This window comes from Sorex fumeus, unplaced genomic scaffold (assembly GCF_029834395.1).
Source record: "Sorex fumeus unplaced genomic scaffold, SorFum_2.1 ptg000006l, whole genome shotgun sequence".
In the NCBI taxonomy this organism is placed as follows: domain Eukaryota; kingdom Metazoa; phylum Chordata; class Mammalia; order Eulipotyphla; family Soricidae; genus Sorex; species Sorex fumeus.
The window spans coordinates 11,814,124-11,831,460 of record NW_026606063.1 but is presented as its reverse complement, the minus strand read 5'-3'; the positions used below and the strand labels follow the sequence as shown (position 1 = coordinate 11,831,460).

The 17,337-nt window shown below is 50.3% G+C and overlaps 1 protein-coding gene across 1 annotated transcript in view; it reads right to left on the bottom strand.

Moving 5' to 3' along the window:
• DTNB (dystrobrevin beta) overlaps window positions 1-17,337 on the bottom strand; it is a 236,117-nt gene that overhangs the window by 148,327 nt on the left and 70,453 nt on the right. The window contains exon 6 of the mRNA XM_056124619.1: window positions 5,142-5,296. Coding sequence (XP_055980594.1) covers window positions 5,142-5,296 — 155 coding nt within the window. The remainder of the gene's footprint in view (window positions 1-5,141; window positions 5,297-17,337) is intronic.

Sequence of the window (17,337 nt, the reverse complement as noted above, 5' to 3'; positions counted from 1 at the left end):
ACAGGGACAAACCCGCTTCCGCACCCAGATGAGGTCCTAAGGAAACTAGGGTCTAAAATGGCCTGCCGTGGCCCTGCCAAATCAGATTCTGAGCCAGGGCTAGATTTCTATTTCTAGTTGTATGCTTGTTTGGGGCGAGGGGTATGGGAGGTTAAGCCACACCCGCCTGTGCTGAGGGGTCAGACCTGGGGGTCCTACGAGGTGCCGGGGACCGAACCCAGGTTGGTGGCATGCAAGGCAATCACCTTCCCCACTGGACATCTCTCTTGCCCCTCCCGTGTCCATTTCTGCTACCCAGTGGGGAAGACAGACATCAGATCACAAAAGAGCATTGAGGACAGGCGGCCAATGGGCATCTGGCTGGCATCATGGCAGCGTCAGGCTACACTGGCCATCAAGTGCAGACACGCTCTCACGCCCCTGGACAGCTTTCTCGCCCGCAGACCCTCAGCGCAGCGGGGCAGCCAGGCCAGAGCACTCACGTGGTTCTGGTTAGGGGGAGATCCAGCAGCGAACTCCCCAGTGCCCCTCCCCATTTTCCCTCCACTCTGCCAGCGCCCCAGCTGCCCTGGACTTGGCATCTGGGGTCCACTCACGAGCATGTGCAACACGGAGGAAGTGATTTGTGAACATAGTCAGGAAACCAGTCTAGAGTCATACGTAATAAAGACAGGGCAGATCTGCCATCATCTCTCAAATGAGCGGATTTCCTTCGTATTTCATTCTACTTGCAAAATCACCGTCCAAGGAGGAAGGGATGAGCAACTTTAGTAATGAAACAAGAAAGTCACCAGAACTGAATGGGCCAGGCTAGAAAACTGCTTCCTGTCATGGAAGCTGTATACCAGCACCTGCAACAAGTAAAGGAAACGCCGGGGGATCCGCTCAAAGCTACTCAGAAGATGCTGCAGTTTGGTCTTCTAGCTAATGTAGTAGACAAAAATTAAATGAATAGGGGCTGGAGCGATAGTAAAGCAGGTAGGGCATTTGCCCTGCACACAGCTGACCCAGGTTCGATTCCCAGCATCCCACATGGTCCCCAAGCACTTCCAGGAGTAACTCCTGAGTACAGAGCTAGCACACCCCTGAGCATCGCTGGGTGTGACCTAAAAAGAAAAAGAAAATTAAATGGATCACATCACTTAAAATTTAATGTTTCAGTGACCATATTGGTGTCATCGTATACTTTTTCAAATTCACAATCCCTGGGCTGGGGAGGTAGCTCGGAGGCGGACCACATGCTGTGTCTCCTGAAGCTCTGGTTCAATCCCCGACAACATGGAATTTAGAAGGATGTTTTGACAAATCCAGTTATAATCCTCATTAATTTATTATCAGAGCTGTTTTCTCTTTAAAAAAAAAGTTGGTCTCTCACAAAGTATTCTTTTTTTTTTTTTAAATCTTCAAGATGAAAAGGAGCAATTACATCAGACATCTCAGAAGAGTTTCCAGATGATGCGGAGCTTCTGGGATCCAGCTGTGCCAGGTCACTCTGGGGGCCCGGGTGGGGGTGGGGGGCACTCCCAGGCTATACGCCCCAATGGCGGGAGCCTCTGCAGTGCCAGCAATCAAACTGGCACATAACCTCTGTGTTACCTCCCAGTCTGTGTGTGTGTGTGTGTGTGTGTGTGTGTGTGTGTGTGTGTGTGTGTGTGTGTGATGAAAGTTCTGGTGCTACATACACTGCAGACTCACACCGAATGCTCTAGATCTGTGTCGGAATAGCCACCAGGAGAGCGATGGAGAAACCTCCAACAGAGCACTGCTCGGAGGGTTGAGATCAGAGCCAAGGAGTAGGTGGACCGAAGCAGGAATAGGAGTGTAGAGGGACAGCGTGGGGTCGGGCCAAGCATGGGGCAGGAGGCTGGAGGGAATCGATATTTTTACATACTAAGTGCTGCATGAATTGAAGTAAGTAAATGATCATATAATACAAAAAAAAAGATAAATACCCCAAACTACGAGACACACCCAAGGTGTGTTTCCTCACGCTCTCCTGAGGCCGCACTGTCATCTGAAGTCCTCCAAAAGTGAGAGGATGAACCCGGAACCCACGTCCTGCAGGCTGGCTCTGTCACCCAGCCACCAGGGACCAGGGTGTCCCCTCTCTCCAGAGCAGGGCTTCCCGAAGCAGGTCCAGCCCCGCACCCCACCCCAGGGCCAGGTCCTGGGAATGGTTTCTGGGAGTCCCAGGGTACAGGCCATTTTCCTCAGATAAGACGGCACCACACCGCCTTTCCGCAGGCACCCGGGAAGGGTTCGCAGAGGCGAGGATGTGTTCTGGTCACGGGGTTCTTAGATGGTCAAATCATTTCCGCACATGTGACTCACAAGCACAAGGCCCAGCACCTGGGCAGCGGCTCTGAGTTCCATGGATCCAACAAACATGAGTAAACACCGGTTATTTCCCAGACCTGGTGAGTCACAAGCAGGGCTGTGTGGAAGGAGCCCTGGGCACACCCCCAGGGGTATCCGGGAACCAGCCGTAACATGCCAGGGGAGCAGTCAGAGAACGAGTCTCTGCAACCAGACCCCAGCCGGGCTGGTACCCTGAGGTCTCTACGGGAGGAGGGAGGAGGGAGGAAGGAGGAAGGAGGCCGGGGATCCTGGGACCACAGGGAGAACTGACAGCACCCCCAGAGGCAAGCTACTTCCACTCCCTGCTACCATACGTCTCAGAACCAGAGAACAGCAAACCATGGCTCTCGGAGGAAACACTGCCCCACCATCAGACCAGCACGAGCTCACAGAGGCACGCACACAGGCTGCTGGCGAGGCTGCAGGGAGAAGCTGCAGCACGCTGAGAGGGGGAAAGGCGGCTAGGTCTCGGGGCACACACCGTGATCTCTCGGAGACCCTGATCCAGGCCTTTTTGTTTGCTGGAGCGATAGCACAGCGGTAGGGTGTTTGCCTTGCACACAGCCGGCCTGGCTGAGCTGGGTTCGATTCCTCCGCCCCTCTCGGAGAGTCCGGCAAGCTATCAAGAGTATCTCGCCCACACGGCAAAGCCTGGTAAGCTACCCATGATGTATTCAATATGCCAAACACAGTAACAAGTCTCATGATGGAGACGTTACTTGGCCCGCTCAAGCAAATCGATGAATAACGGGAGGACTGTGACAGTTTGTTTGGGGGGGTCACACCCAGTGTTGCTCAGAGGTTACTCCTGGCTCTGCACTCAGGAATCACTCCTGGTGGTGCTTGGGGGACCGTTTGGGATGCTGGGAATTGAACCCAGTTGGCTGCGTGCAAGGCAGAGGACTGCCATAAACGGAGACCCACTATGCCTCGACACTGCCGGGCCACTAGTGTCATCTCTGCGTCATCCTAGCAGCCTCCCCCACAGCCGCATCCTTGTGAGAGAAGGTCCGGGCGAGGCTTCAGCGCTGCCCTTCATCTGCGCTGTGATCCCTGGCCTTGGGGTGCCAGGATAAGACAGGGCAGAGGATGGCAAGGGGCCAGCAGGAGGCGGGCAGAATGTGGGAGCGAGCCCTTCGCAAACCACAGCAGGCACCTGGCCAAGCACCAACAACGGGGAAAATCCAGTTTCCGGAAAATCGATTGGAAGGTAGGAGGAGAAAGGGAGACGCAGTATTGCTTCAAAGAAACCATGGCTCATTGTTTTAAAGACCTCAGAGCCTCACGGCTGCCAGCTCGGGGTGTGCGTCTCCCCGGCAGCTCGGGACGGGGAGGGCTGCTACGCCGGGAGGTCAAAAAATAAGTCATCTTCACATCTTGAAGTGGGCTGCAGGGGGGGTTCTTGGGGGCGAGTCACCTATCCTGTTCACTAGAGTCCAGTGGGGCTGGGGTGCAAGTAGGCCTCACTGCCCCCCGACTCCACACAGACTAACCCGTCCACCCGTTCTTGTGGGGCAGCTCTCGGGACCACCAACATCAGCAGGACCCTCTGGCCTCGCCTCTGTTCACAGCTCACCAAAGGCCCGTTTCAATAAGCCGGCAGGTGTGCCAGGCAACATCATCCAGAGACTGTCGCTCCCTGCCTCGGATTCTGTGGCTGGGGTCACTGGCCAGCACCGTGACATACATCCAATGAGGCACCTTTCCTGATGCACCAAAGGTTGTTCAACCCCAATATCAATAAAACCTATTCAACGCTTGTAACTGTAACATAAAAAATTAAGCTCAGGGGCCAGAGCGACAGCACAGTGGGTAGGGCGTTTGCCTTGCCGACCCAGGTTCGACCTCCAGCATCCCATTTGGTCCACTGAGCACTGCCAGAAATAATTCCTAAATGCAGAGCCAGGAGCAACCCCTGAGCATTGCTGGGTGTAACCCAAAAAGGGAAAAAAAATTAATTTCAAGTGATAAGCCTTTGAACACAGATTTTGTTCTCTTAGTTTCCCCCTTTTCTAGAACTTTCCGAGTCTAGCACAAAAACTCTACTGAATAACAGTTCTCTGCTCGGTCCCTTCAGGGCGCTCTCTCACACGTCCCCCATGGGCAGGCACCGAAGTCACTACACAGAGAGGGGAGCCAGACTCTCTTTTCCTAGGAAAACGCCAAGGGGCCCCCACAGATTCCAAATTCTGGAGCACTCCATACTGCAGTGCTCAGGAGGCAATGACTCAGCACAGTACAAACCTGCATATCAGATCCCCATATTTCACAGGCCCAAAACCCATTTGGGAATATGACAGGTACCCAGGAAGTAGCAAGGACATAACTCTTTTGAAAACTTGGTGACTTAAAATATTCCTAATGCTGTTTGAAAAATCTTCCCCCTCCACCCCTCTCAGAAGCTCTAATGTGATTTATCGGCTCCTATTCTCCTCCTGACTCACAGCTGCCTCCCCACCCGCACAAAAAGCACTGGAAACAAGGAAAGGCAAAGGGAAGGAGGGGGAGGGGAGAGCAGAGGAGGAGAAAGCTGGAGGGGAGGGACAGAGGGACAGAGGACAGGAGGGACTAAGAATGGAGGGGGGAGGGATGGAAGGGAGGGATGGAGGAGAGGGATGGGGAGGGATGGGGGAGAGGAATGGGGAGGAATGGGGAGAGGGATGGAGAGGAGGGATGGAGGAGGAAGATGGAGGGGATGGATGAAGGGGAGGGATGGAAGGAGAATGGGGGATGTAGCAGGGCGGGAGGGGAGGGAGTGCTCGCTTCCACCCCACGGTCCTTACCTGCTGGGGGAAACAGGTGCGGACAGAGTGCTCTGTGTAGCCAAAGGACGGTCCCTCAAAGACAGCTGTTGGGAGCTTCAGAACTTCCTTCAGAAATTGGTCAAACTTGCTAAATATCAGCAAACCATTGGAATCTGACATCTGGGAGAAAACATCTATGAGAACAAAACCAAATAAAGTCAAACTATAAAGATCTTTTTTACAAACAGCTCTATATCCTTTGTATACTGGCATTAAAAATATCAAAACAATTATGGTTTCAACTAAGATTAAGCTGTGTTTGCACTCGCAATCTAAACAGAGCCCTCTCTCCCACCAGCTTAATACTGTACCTAAACACAAAACCACACGAGCACGCAAGCGCCTCTGTCTACCCACTCACGCAGAGTGCCGTAACTGGGTGGTCTAGAACCTTTCCCTTATTTATGCCTCAGTTTGCTTCCAAGGAGAATCTGGTGTAGTATCTTTATCTTGTAGCACTTATAAATGTATTATTTCTATATGACATAGCGTACTTGAATGCATGAATTCATCAACATACTAGGTGATGAGAAATGAAAGAAATTATATTCTACATTTGTACGATCACATGCTAAGGATGTACTGTTTGCCTGTGAAGAAAACACTGTAAGAGAAACATACAGCATGTTTAAAATATTTGGGGCTTGAGCTGGAGCAATAGCACAGCAAGTAGGGCGTTTGCCTTGCACGCAGCTGACCCAGGTTCGATTCTCAGCATCCCATATGGTCCCCCGAGCACTGTCAGGAGTAATTCCTGAGTGCATGAGCGAGGAGTAACCCCTGTGCATTGCCGGGTGTGACCCAAAATGCAAAAAAAAAAAAAAAATATATATATATATATATATATATATATATATAGGGCTTGAGTGGTAGTACAGTGAGTAGGGGTTTTCCTCGCACACAGCTGACCCAAGTTCGATTCCCAGCATCCCATGGTCCCCAGAGCCTGCCAAGAGTGACGCCTGAGCAGAGTCAGGTAAAAGCCCTGAGCACCACTGAGTGTGGCCCAAAGGGGGGAAAAATTCAATTAGTAAGGTGTAATAAGAACTCATAATAACTATACCAAGATAGCTTTAATACTATAAGCTTGTAATTCTATATAAAGTCTGACCCAAGAAGATGAAGAAGAAGTTTTGGGAATATTAATGTATTTACATATTCTTGGATAAAGCCTCTAATCGCCAATGAGAGGTTTTTTTCTCCTAGTTGCTCTTCCCCCTCATCCCCCATAATTAGGAGAAAAAGAAAATAACTATGAGCTCAAAAACAATTCAAAAAGAAATGTGGGTGAGGGGCTGGAGAGTTAGAACAGAGATAGGAGGGTCACCTTGCACAAGGTTAACTTGCTTTGATCCCTGGCATTCCAAAAGGTCCCCAAGCACCACCAGGAGTGACTCCTGAGTACAAAGCCAGGACTGAGCCCTGAGCATCGCAGGATGCGGTCCCCAAACAAACAGAAAACTCAAAACCAGTATGAACGACTTTTTTGTCTCAAGCTATGAACTTCCTTACAAACAGCAAGAAAAGTGATTTCGTGAAGCCTAGCCTTTGAAAAGTCATGTTCCATATTTGCACGGTGAATGAGTCTATCAAATGGGCATGAACCATATATAGATTCTTTAGGTCCAGTTTGTCAATTATATTTGAAGTACTAAATATAAAAAATTTTAAATTTTTATTAATTACAAAATAAAAGTACATCAATCAAAGAAAATTCCCTGTTAGATGGTCAACGCCGCACAGCAATGGGGAAGCATCAGAAGCAGGTAACTATCAAAGGAACGAGAGGACACGCTCTCAGGATAGCTGTGAGCCTGCAGCTGAAGGCAGCGCCCTGAAGACACGCACTGTGGGAAGTATTCCCTGCCCACACACCTCCAACCACGGCAAAAGGAGGTACAAAGTACATTTGACTAAAAACCCATCCTCAGCAGAGCTGGGTGCGGCTCCAGCACACACACACACACACACACACACACACACACACACACACACACACGTGTAAATACAAAGGCAGAACAAAACATCCCAGCTGGGAGTGCTGGGTTCCACAGAAGGCAAAGCCACACAGGACAGAGGGGAAGAGGCGCAGAGAGAGCTGGGGGGTCGCCTCAGGTACAGGTGACGATCGGTACCTCAGGGTGAGACTGCGGCTCCCACCCACCGTGCTTTAGTCCCTTTTTCTTTCTTGGGGTAGGAAGACTACTCCCTGTGACACGCATGGTGGCAAGGTGACTTGTGACTAAATGCTGGACAGTGACTCCCTAAGGGGATCAGCTGCCAGGGCTCTCTGGGTTAAAGAAAGGCATGAGGAGCCAAGAGGACGTGGTCACGTGGCCAGAGTGCACGCACAACACGGGCGAGCCCCACAAGGAGTGACCTCAAAACCAAACAAAAATCCGCCCTTGGCTTCTAATCCCTTTCTCCTTCTGCTACCTGTGATGGCCGAGGCTCCAGCAGCCAAGGTGGACCCTATGACAATCTCAGTTTTGATCATAATTTAGGAAAAAGGAACCACGAGCTAGAACAGAGACAGAGACAGGCCAGGGAGGCAGACTGGCCATGCATGCTGAAAGCTCCGGGCTCAACCCCAGCGCCACAAACAGCGAACAACACTGGCAAAGACAGAGAAAGCCAGGTCCCAGATGACCACAAAACCAGCAACCACACCCATCCCGGAAATATTCTTCTCCCAAACAAATTTAAACTTCAGGGCTACTACAACTGTGGGTTTTTCACTTGCATATGGTAATCGCTAACGCTAAGGGCTGCCACACTTCACGACACATTACCTAGCGCATGGGTGCACATAAGCATTCAGACAATTACATGAATTTCACAGGCAGGGACACTCGATTAGAAAGGTTCACCTGAAGAGGCCAGACTCTGAATAATAATCAGCTAAACCAACACTCAAATTCCTGAATCCTGACTCCAGGTGCTGGAGCAGGGAGGGCACTTGCCTGGCATGACCAGCTGGGGTCTGGTCCCTGGCACCACACAGGGTCCCCCAAGACTGTAAGGAGTGATTCCTGAGCACAGAACCAGGAATAAACCCTGAGCACTGTTGTGCGTAGCCCATAAAACAAAGAGTCCAAAGCCCAAGAGAACTGGCTCCAAAGAAATTTCATTCTACACAACTTCAAAATATGATTCAGGAAAAAAAATTCAAAAGTGTACAGGGCAACGCTGGACAAGAACCAAGGGTTAAAAAGTAGGTAAAGGGATATTCTTGATAACCTTTCAGTGTCAAAATTGCAAACCACAATGCCCAAAAGGAGCGAGTGAGCAAGCGAAAGCAAGAGAGACAGACAGACAGAGACAGAGAGAGAAGAAAAGCACCTGCCATATTGGTAGGGAGGAGGTGGGAGGTGATGGGAGGGAACCTGGGGACACTGGTGTTGGGAAAGAAACACTGGCGGAGGGACGGGTGCTGGAACACTGTGTGACTGGAACCTAATCATGAACAGCTTTGTAAAGGTCCGTCTCACAGTGATTCAATAAAAATAAAAAGTGTACAGGGCAGGACAGGAGCAAGCACCATGGATAGGGTGTTTGCCTTGAACACAGCCAACCAGGGTTTGAGTCCTTGCATCCCTTACAGGTCCCCAAGCACTGCCGAGAGTGATCCCTGGGTGCAGAGGTAGGAGCAACCCCTGAACATCACCAGGTGTGACCCAATAAACAAGCAGAAAACAAAAATGTACAGGCAGGAATTGTCAAGAAAGATCTAAAGGGGCTGGAGCGATAGCACAGCGGGTAGGGCGTCTGCCTTGCACACGGCCAACCCGGGTTTGATTCCCAGCATCCCATATGGTCCCCTGAGCACCGCCGGGGGTAATTCCTGAGTGCAGAGCCAGGAGTAACCCCTGTGCATCCCCGGGCGTGACCCAAAAAGCAAAAAAAAAAAAAAAAAAGATCTAAAGAGCGGATATCTAAGAGTCAGGCCTTGAGTAGGGGCGGGTGGTTTGCACCCATGGATTGTTGGGAGTGGGGTGAGAAGAGAAAAGCCTGGACTGTTAGTGCAGGAGACAGGAAGCAGAGAGTGAGGAGAACTCACAGGGAGAAGTACCAGAAAGATTAGAAACAAAAGAAACTTCCTAGGACTAGGGGCTGGTTCAGTGGTAGGGCACATGCCCTGCCCGTGTGCTGTCTCAGGTTAATTCCTTGGTGCTGACAGGGAAGGGGGGGAAGGATGTTATGAAAAATACTCTGAAAGAGGAAGGAGTTATTTGAAAATTCGTTGGTGCTACTGGGGGCTGGGCAATAGTTTAGCGCCTGGGGCATTTCCCTTGCATATGGCTGACTAGATTTGATCCCCAGCAACCCATATGGAAATCCGAGCACTGTCAGGAGTAACCCCCAAGCATTGTTGCGTGTGACCTAAATAGAAAAAAAAATTCTTTAGCAGGAGCCAAAGAAGAGCAGAATGGGCAATGCACTTGCCTTGCATACAGGCGGCCTTGGTTCAATTTTCCACTCCACATTTGGTCTCCCGAGAACTGCCAGGTGTGATCCCGTAACAAAGAGCCAGGAGTGGCCCAAAAACCAATAGATACATAAATAAAACTGTGGTTAGTAGGCCAGAGTGATTACTCGGTGGGCTGAAACACAAGTTTTGAAACACAAGCTTTGCACGGGTTTTACTCCACCAGCACTCTACTGTTCCCTAAGTACTAAGTGGGGAACAGTCCTGAAGCACTGGATATGGCCCTAAAACCAAAAAAAAAAAAAAAAAAAGAAAAACCACCTGAAAAATAAAAATACCCCTTAATCAGGAGTTGATGAGACAGGTCCAAGGCAGGATTAATGCCTGGCATGCAGGAGGTCCTGAGGTCCATCCTGGCATCACTGCTCATGGCCCCTGGGTGCCACTGGGTATGGCTACCATGCTCCTAGCACTGCCAGGCCTGGGAAAGACGCCATCAGGCCCTTGCCACTGCCACCCTGTGAACACCCCCCGAGCACTGATAGGGGAGCCTCTCCCCAAACATCCACATCCACGTGTGTATGCAGACAAGGGTACACAGAGAAGTTTACCAGAAGCTCTGTCTTCTGAAACTTAAAATACCAGAGAATGAACAGAAGAGGAAGAAGAGGATCTGAGATGCTGGCGGAAAAACCCTTCCAAAAAATGCACACGTGAGCCAGAATCTAGATGACACACATGACGGCAAGTGTGTCTGTGTGTCCATCTGTGTGTGATGTGTTGGGGGTGACTCCCAAGACTTTTTCAATGTAACAAAGTACCTAGAATGGAAAGTTGGATTAGGGAAGACAGGAATTTAAAAGTTAAGATTTGCCAGTTTTCTAGCTTGGGAAGGTGCTGAGAACAGAGGCGGCAGAGGCAGTGGAGACACACACACCGAACACAGCTTGACTGGCCCTAGTCCACAAGTGTTCCAGAGCCGCCACCTGACAGGGAGGGACCGAGCCCGGGACACAAATGGGCGCTGCGGATAGCGCATTTGAGGGTGTTTCAACGAAGAGGCTAAGCGGCGCTCTCTGAAGGTGGACGAGCTGGGGACTTAGTACAGGACCGTGCTCTTCTGGGGCGTGAGCTGGCACCCTGACCACCGGACGAATACCTGTGGGCTGGGGCAGGCAGCTTTCCCTCCGGCCCCTCTTTCTCCTTTCCACTAAGCCTGGTGGAGACCAGCCCCTCAAAGCCACAGGCAAGGTGGGAAGGCGGGAGGGGTTGAAGCACGGACCTGATCCTAATCAGAGGGCGGCCCCCAGATCAGAGGGCAGCATCCTAGTCAGAGGGCAGCATCCTAGTCAGAGGGCAGCATCCTAGTCAGAGGGCGGCATGGAGCTCCCCAGCCCCAGGCTGTAGTTTCACGAAAGAACAAATTCCTGTGGACTTAAGCCACGGTGAGTTTCCCGTGGACAGTCAGTGTAGTCACAACAGATTAAAGCAGCAAAATATGAACCTGTGGCCACTAACAGTAGAAATATTCAATACTGGAGACTTCTGCCACCAAGACCCGTCAGCAGAGCTCCTGAGCACCCCAACAGTGCGCACACCACATGGACCAATCGATACCTGACTCATTCCGAGTATTAAAAGGGAAGTGAGAGCAAAGATGACTAACCTTTCCGCAAAAAAAAAAAAAAGGTATTCTTTTCAGACAATTAGTTCCTGCCATTTTAAAAAACTTTTTTAGTTAATAAGAAATAACAGCTTCGTAAATATATATTATCATCACAAAAGAACTAGGAGACACATGTCCATTGGTTTGGGGATGGGGTGGGTGGCAGGGAAAGTTCTGGGCTTACTTCTGGTTCTGTGTTCGGGGGTCACTCGTGGGGGTGCTCAGGGGATCGGACCCAGGCTGGCTGTATGCAATGTGAGAGTCTTCACTTCTACACCACATCTCCAACCCTGCTGTTTGTTTTCGTCAGAGGAATACTGCCACTCCCCAAAAGTGAAGTAATCATTACTTTTTCCTGAGTTACTAGTTTAAATTGTTTGGGGTTTTTTGGCATGTGTGTTTGGTTTATTAGTTCATGTTCCTCTTATCTATAAGAAAAACACTAAAAAACAAAAAACCTGCTAGTCTTTTGATGTTAAATAATGCATGACTATGAATCTAAATTAATGCTACATTTACCATATGTACATATGGATATATATTTTTAATCTTACTTAAAAAAATAAAATAGGGGCTGGAACAATAGCACAGTGGATAGTGCGTTTGCCTTGCACGTGGCCGACCTGGGATCGATTCCTCCACCCCTCTCGGAAAGCCTGACAAGCTACCGAGAGTATTTCGCCCGCACAGCAAAGCCTGGAAAGCTACCCGTGACATATTCGATATGTCAAAAACAGTAACAAGTCTCACAATGGAGACATTACTGGTGCCCGCTCGAGAAAATCGATGAACAACGGGAGGACAGAGCTACTTAAAAAAAAAAAAAATAGCGGCTGGAGCAATAGCACAATGGGTAAGGTGTTTGTCTTGCACGCGGCCAACCCAGCATCCCATATGGTCCCGAGCATCTCCAGGAGTAACTCCTGAGTGCAGAGACAGGAGTAATCCCTGTGCACAGCTGGATACAACCCAAAAAGCAAAAAAATAAAATTAAATTAAATTAAATTAAAATGTCCCCCCAAATTTAAACCTCTGTTTTAAAGTCTGACATTCAACAACTTAATCATTTCCTAGATTCCTGGTAAACTTGCCCAGTAATTTTCTTTCAATTTATACACCTCCAGGAGAAAGTAAGCAAATTCCCCTTAGCTGTTTGCAGATAAAACAGTCAGCTTTCTCCTCCTTGTCAAGATCTACAAGCCAGCCAGGAGACACACATGTGCACGCCTTCAGACCATGAAGAGCCCTGGCCCCAGGCACGGCCATGCTGCTGTGCGTGACCCTCAGGCCTCCTGTTTCCTCCTGGTGACCATCGCCCGGGTTGGACTCCCGGCATCTTCCCTCAGGTCACACCTCTTCGTGCCCATGTGGCCAACCACACACTTTCGGAGGTGTCGGTGGTGTGATGAGTCAGGACCCCAAGTGGCAAACACCTGGTTTTACGTGTCACTTTCATCCGCAGAAGACTCATCTCCTGCCATGTCTCGCCAACGCCGCAGCCTCCCACAGCTCGAAGCATCACCTCCATGCCCCAGGACCCGAGCCCGTTTATCCCTAGCAGGACATTCCTGGAGGGAGGCGGGAGGGTGGGCACATACTCCCCCAGACCCACCTCGGGGATGTCCCTGGTGTCTGCCTGACAGAAAGGTTCCAGGAAGTCACTCTGACAAGCCCCAAGTGCTCAAGCGAGGAACACAGACACCACGGATCCCGATTAGCCAAGAACTGCCGTCCAGCGAGGGCAAAACTGGAGAGCAGACACCAGTCAGGAATGGCCTGAGCAGGGGAGGCCACATGCAGAACAGGTGAAACAAGTTCTCACTCCAGATGCTGCTCCCCCCCCCTCCCCCCCCCCCCCTGTCCCCGTCTGTAAACATAGCACCAAGGAAGCAGACTGTGGATGGTCAGTGAGCAGCAAAGAGCGTGCGGGGGGGGGGGGGGGGGGGGTGAGGGGGCAGGGGCTTCGAAGTCAGCCCTGCCCTGGCCTCAAAGGGCAGCCGATCATCACGTATGTGCAAACACGTAAGTCATACATATTAATATTAGGAAACCATGTTTATGCTAGACCCCAAGAAAATGCCTGTCATCTAGTTATATGCACTTATTTTTCCCTGTGTGCATAATAAAATTTTAAAACTATGTTACCTTGCTCGTGCGGGCCCAGTAAAGTCTCCATTGGAGACTTTGTTGTTACTGTGTCTGGCATATCGAATACTCTTAATGTATTCTTATCCTGAAACATGTTTTTCTTATCCTGAAACATGGGTTTGTTTTTTTGTTTTTTTGTTTTTTTTGCTTTTTGGGTCACAACCAGCAATGCAATGCACAGGGATTACTCCTGGCTCTGCACTCAGGAATTACTCCTGGCGGTGCTCAAGGGACCAAATGGGATGCTGGGAATCGAACCCGGGTCGGCCGCATGCAAGGCAAACGCCCTACCTGCTGTGCTATCACTCCAGTCTCCGAAACATGTTTAAAGGAATTATGTTATCGCAGTGAGTATCCCAAAATACAACTGAATTCTCATTCTTTGAACACTAAAACTGTTACAAGTTTTTAATGTTTTATATAAAATGCTGCAACAAATAAACATATCTCTCTCTCCCTCTGGTTTTTGGGCAACACTCAGCTATGCTCAGAGCTTACTCCTGGCTCTGTGTTCAGGGATCCCTCCTGGAGGGAACTCGAGGACCATATGTGGTGCCTGGTGTGTGACGTAGGGCAAGGACCCTACCTCTGATAAACTACCTCCTGGTCCCGCTGTGAACAGTCTCATGACGTTCCTGGTGTATGTGATGAGAATGCCTTCAAAATAGACACCCAATCTTTAAAAGAATTTAAAAATAAACTGCATGAATTATCTCTGCTAACTTTTAGTACAACAGAGGGGAACAGATAAATAACATCACTTAGTTAAATTAATAGACAAGTATGGCTTATTCAATAATGGACTTTACATTTAGATTTTTGTCCTCCTAATGGCCTCCCGCACGGTCTCCTGACCTGCACCTGGCTGTCCTCGCTGGGGCCCGTTGGAGGGGAGCGGGTTGAGCTTTCCTCCCCGCCCCGACCAGGGCTCCGGCAGCTGAAGACCTCCAGGACCAGACACCACCATGCTGAGAACACTCTCTGCACACCTGAAGGTACCGGCAGAGGGACAAAGCCACGCAGGTTCCGGGGCCAAGATCTCCAAGCCTACTCGGATTGGGGCTGAGCATCCTCCACCCAGATCCTCCAAATTCCAGTAGGCGGGAATAATAAGACATCTTATTATGACATCTCATTTCTACTTTGGACAAACTGGCAGGCTACCGAATGTAGCCTGCCCACATGGCAGAGTCTGGCAAACTCCCCGTGGCGTACCCAATATGCCAAATACCAGTAACAATGATGGGTCTCATTCTCCTAAATAGCCTTGAATATAATCTCAGGGCTAGGATGAAGGAGACGTTACTGGGGTCTGCTCGAGGCAATTGACGAGTAACAGGAAGATTTGTGATTTGTGATTTGTGAATGGCTTTGGGGGGTGGGGTGGGGAGATGGACCTGAAGTTACTGAGTTTTGATCATACTTATTAAAGTCTATATTCAGATGATAAACTATTAGTATTGAAATCCTAACTGCATATAGGATAAAGTCCTTAACCACTGTAAGAGTGAACCGCAACAAATGCTACCTGTGAACCCAAACCCGAGAGACCTTAAAAATCCAATAAAAAAAAATCAGAAACTGGGGCTGGAGCGATAGCACAGCGGGTAGGGCGTTTGCTCTGCATGCAGCCGACCCAGGTTCGATTCCCAGCATCCCATATGGTCCCCTCAGCACCACCAAGAGTAATTCCTGAGTGCAGAGCCGGGGTAACACCTGTGCATCGCCGGGTATGACCCAAAAAGCAAAAATAAACAAACACATTAGAAACTAAAAACACAAGTACTGGTTAAGTTATGTAAAACGCTGTCTTGGCACTAAAACAAGAAAACCCAAAAGGCACATATCAAATCAAAAGGGGAGCAGGAAAGGAGAAAACTCTCCGGGCCAGAGAGACAGGGCAACAGGGAGGGGCTGCCGTGAACACAGCTCAGCACGTTTGATCCTGCCCCTGCTACAGACCCACCACCAAACCATCTCGGAGTCATCCTTGAGCACAGAGCCAGGAGTCAGCTCTGAGCACCACCTTCTATGGCCCCCAAACCAAAAATAAATAAGAAGGGTCAAATAACACGAAAAAACAAAACTCTAATGCTTAAGCCTTAAGTGGGAAACTAACTAGGGAGAGCATCAACAGGGAACACGAGGGTCTGTCAGTGGAAGGCTCGGGAGCCTTGGGGACAGGCGGAAGGGCAGGGAGAACACCGAGGGCGAATGCGGGTGGGCAGTGCGGCAGGACAGCTGGGCAGCAGAAAGCCAGAGTGTGGGCAAAGGCACCGCAGAGTGGCCACACCCGCCCTGGCGTGACGAAGCTCCGGGGCGTCTCCCAGGCTCCGAGTGAAGCTTCCGGCCCGGAGGCGCAGAAGCTGCCAAGCGTGGCTTGGTTTCACGGTCAGCAGCAGAGGCAGAGTCAGCCAGAGGTGAGGGGACACTTCCAGAGCCCTGTGTCCTGGTAAACGGCGCCGTCGTCGTCGCCTGTGACATGGGACACACGCCCCCAGCAGCACAGATTCAAGCAGCAGCAAGGCAGCACTCAGAAGACCGAGGGAAAGGAAGGATCTCACCGTCGGCCCAAAAGGCATTGGGGAATGACGGTGCTGAGACACGAGGCATGTTCAAACCGTGCTCTGAGGTGTCTGTTTAAAAATGATGGGAGGGGCCGGAGCGACAGGGCAGTGGGGAGGGCGCTTGCCTTGCAGTGGGCAACCCAGGTTCAATCCCCGGCATCCCATCTGGTCCCCTGAGCATCGCCAGGAGTAATTCCTGGGTGCAGAGCCAGGAGTAATGCCTGAGCATCGCCAGGCATGTCCCCAAAACAAATATAACAACAACAACAAAAAGAAAGCAGACGGGAGCACGGAGAGGCAGCTCCCTAAAGGGTGCTTGCCTTGTGCAGGGCCTATTCTGAGCACCAAGAAAATTAATAAATAAACGAAAGGATGGAGCATGCGTGAAGTAGTTTTCTTCCAGGATGACTAAAACATAAAACTCAGAGCCCAGGAGACGGCAGTCTGGGGCGCGTTCCTAACACGGACAGACCTGAGTTGGCATCACGTGGTCCCTCAAGCACTGCCACCTGCATTGAGAGTCCCCTCCCCGGGCACTGGCAGGTCTGAGCACTGACCCATTCAGCCCCATGGGCTCAATGGCACTTGGAGTGGCCCCCGGGCCCCATGAGCGATGCTTGGGATGCCCTCGCCCTGCCAAAAGTAGAGACGGGATTCAACAGGTGGGGACGTTGCGTGTGCCGGCCGTGCAATCTCCAGCTCTGACATGCGTGCAGAAACAATGAGAGAGACGGACAGAACTGGCCTTCTGGGCGCGAAGGTGGTGCGGAAAAGTCAGTCAACTCTCCGACCCTCACGGGCCTGGGGAACGGTGATTCACAGCACCTTCTCCCTGCCTGTCCCTGCCTCGGGGACACGCTTATTCCCTGCCCACAACCGCCCACAAGTCTGCCGCACAAGTCTCTCGGTGCCACTGGAATAAGGGTTACTTGTGGCTCCTCCAGGAAGTTCAGAGGCACGAAGACACACAAACAGAGATACACAACACACAGACACACACTGACACACACACAGGACCATAATATTCTGATCCAGATTTCACTCAGAACTCAAAACACACATTGGTACTTTGTCACAAGCAGCCGTGAGTTAACATTTATCTAAACCACGATGACAATGGGCGGCCTTTATCTGGCATCATCCTCAGTAAACAAAACCCCAACTTTCTTCTTGCTCGAAAGAAATCTACCTTCACCCTTATCACGCTATCTTCAGACAAACATGGTACAATTTCTTAAATATGAAGAAATTTCAGTCCATGAGTCATACTTTGAGACAGCATATGAAAAAAAATCACTCAATATTTAGGTAAAATTATGTTGACCAACAATTATTCTACTGCAGTGATGTGGAGTTTTTTTAAGT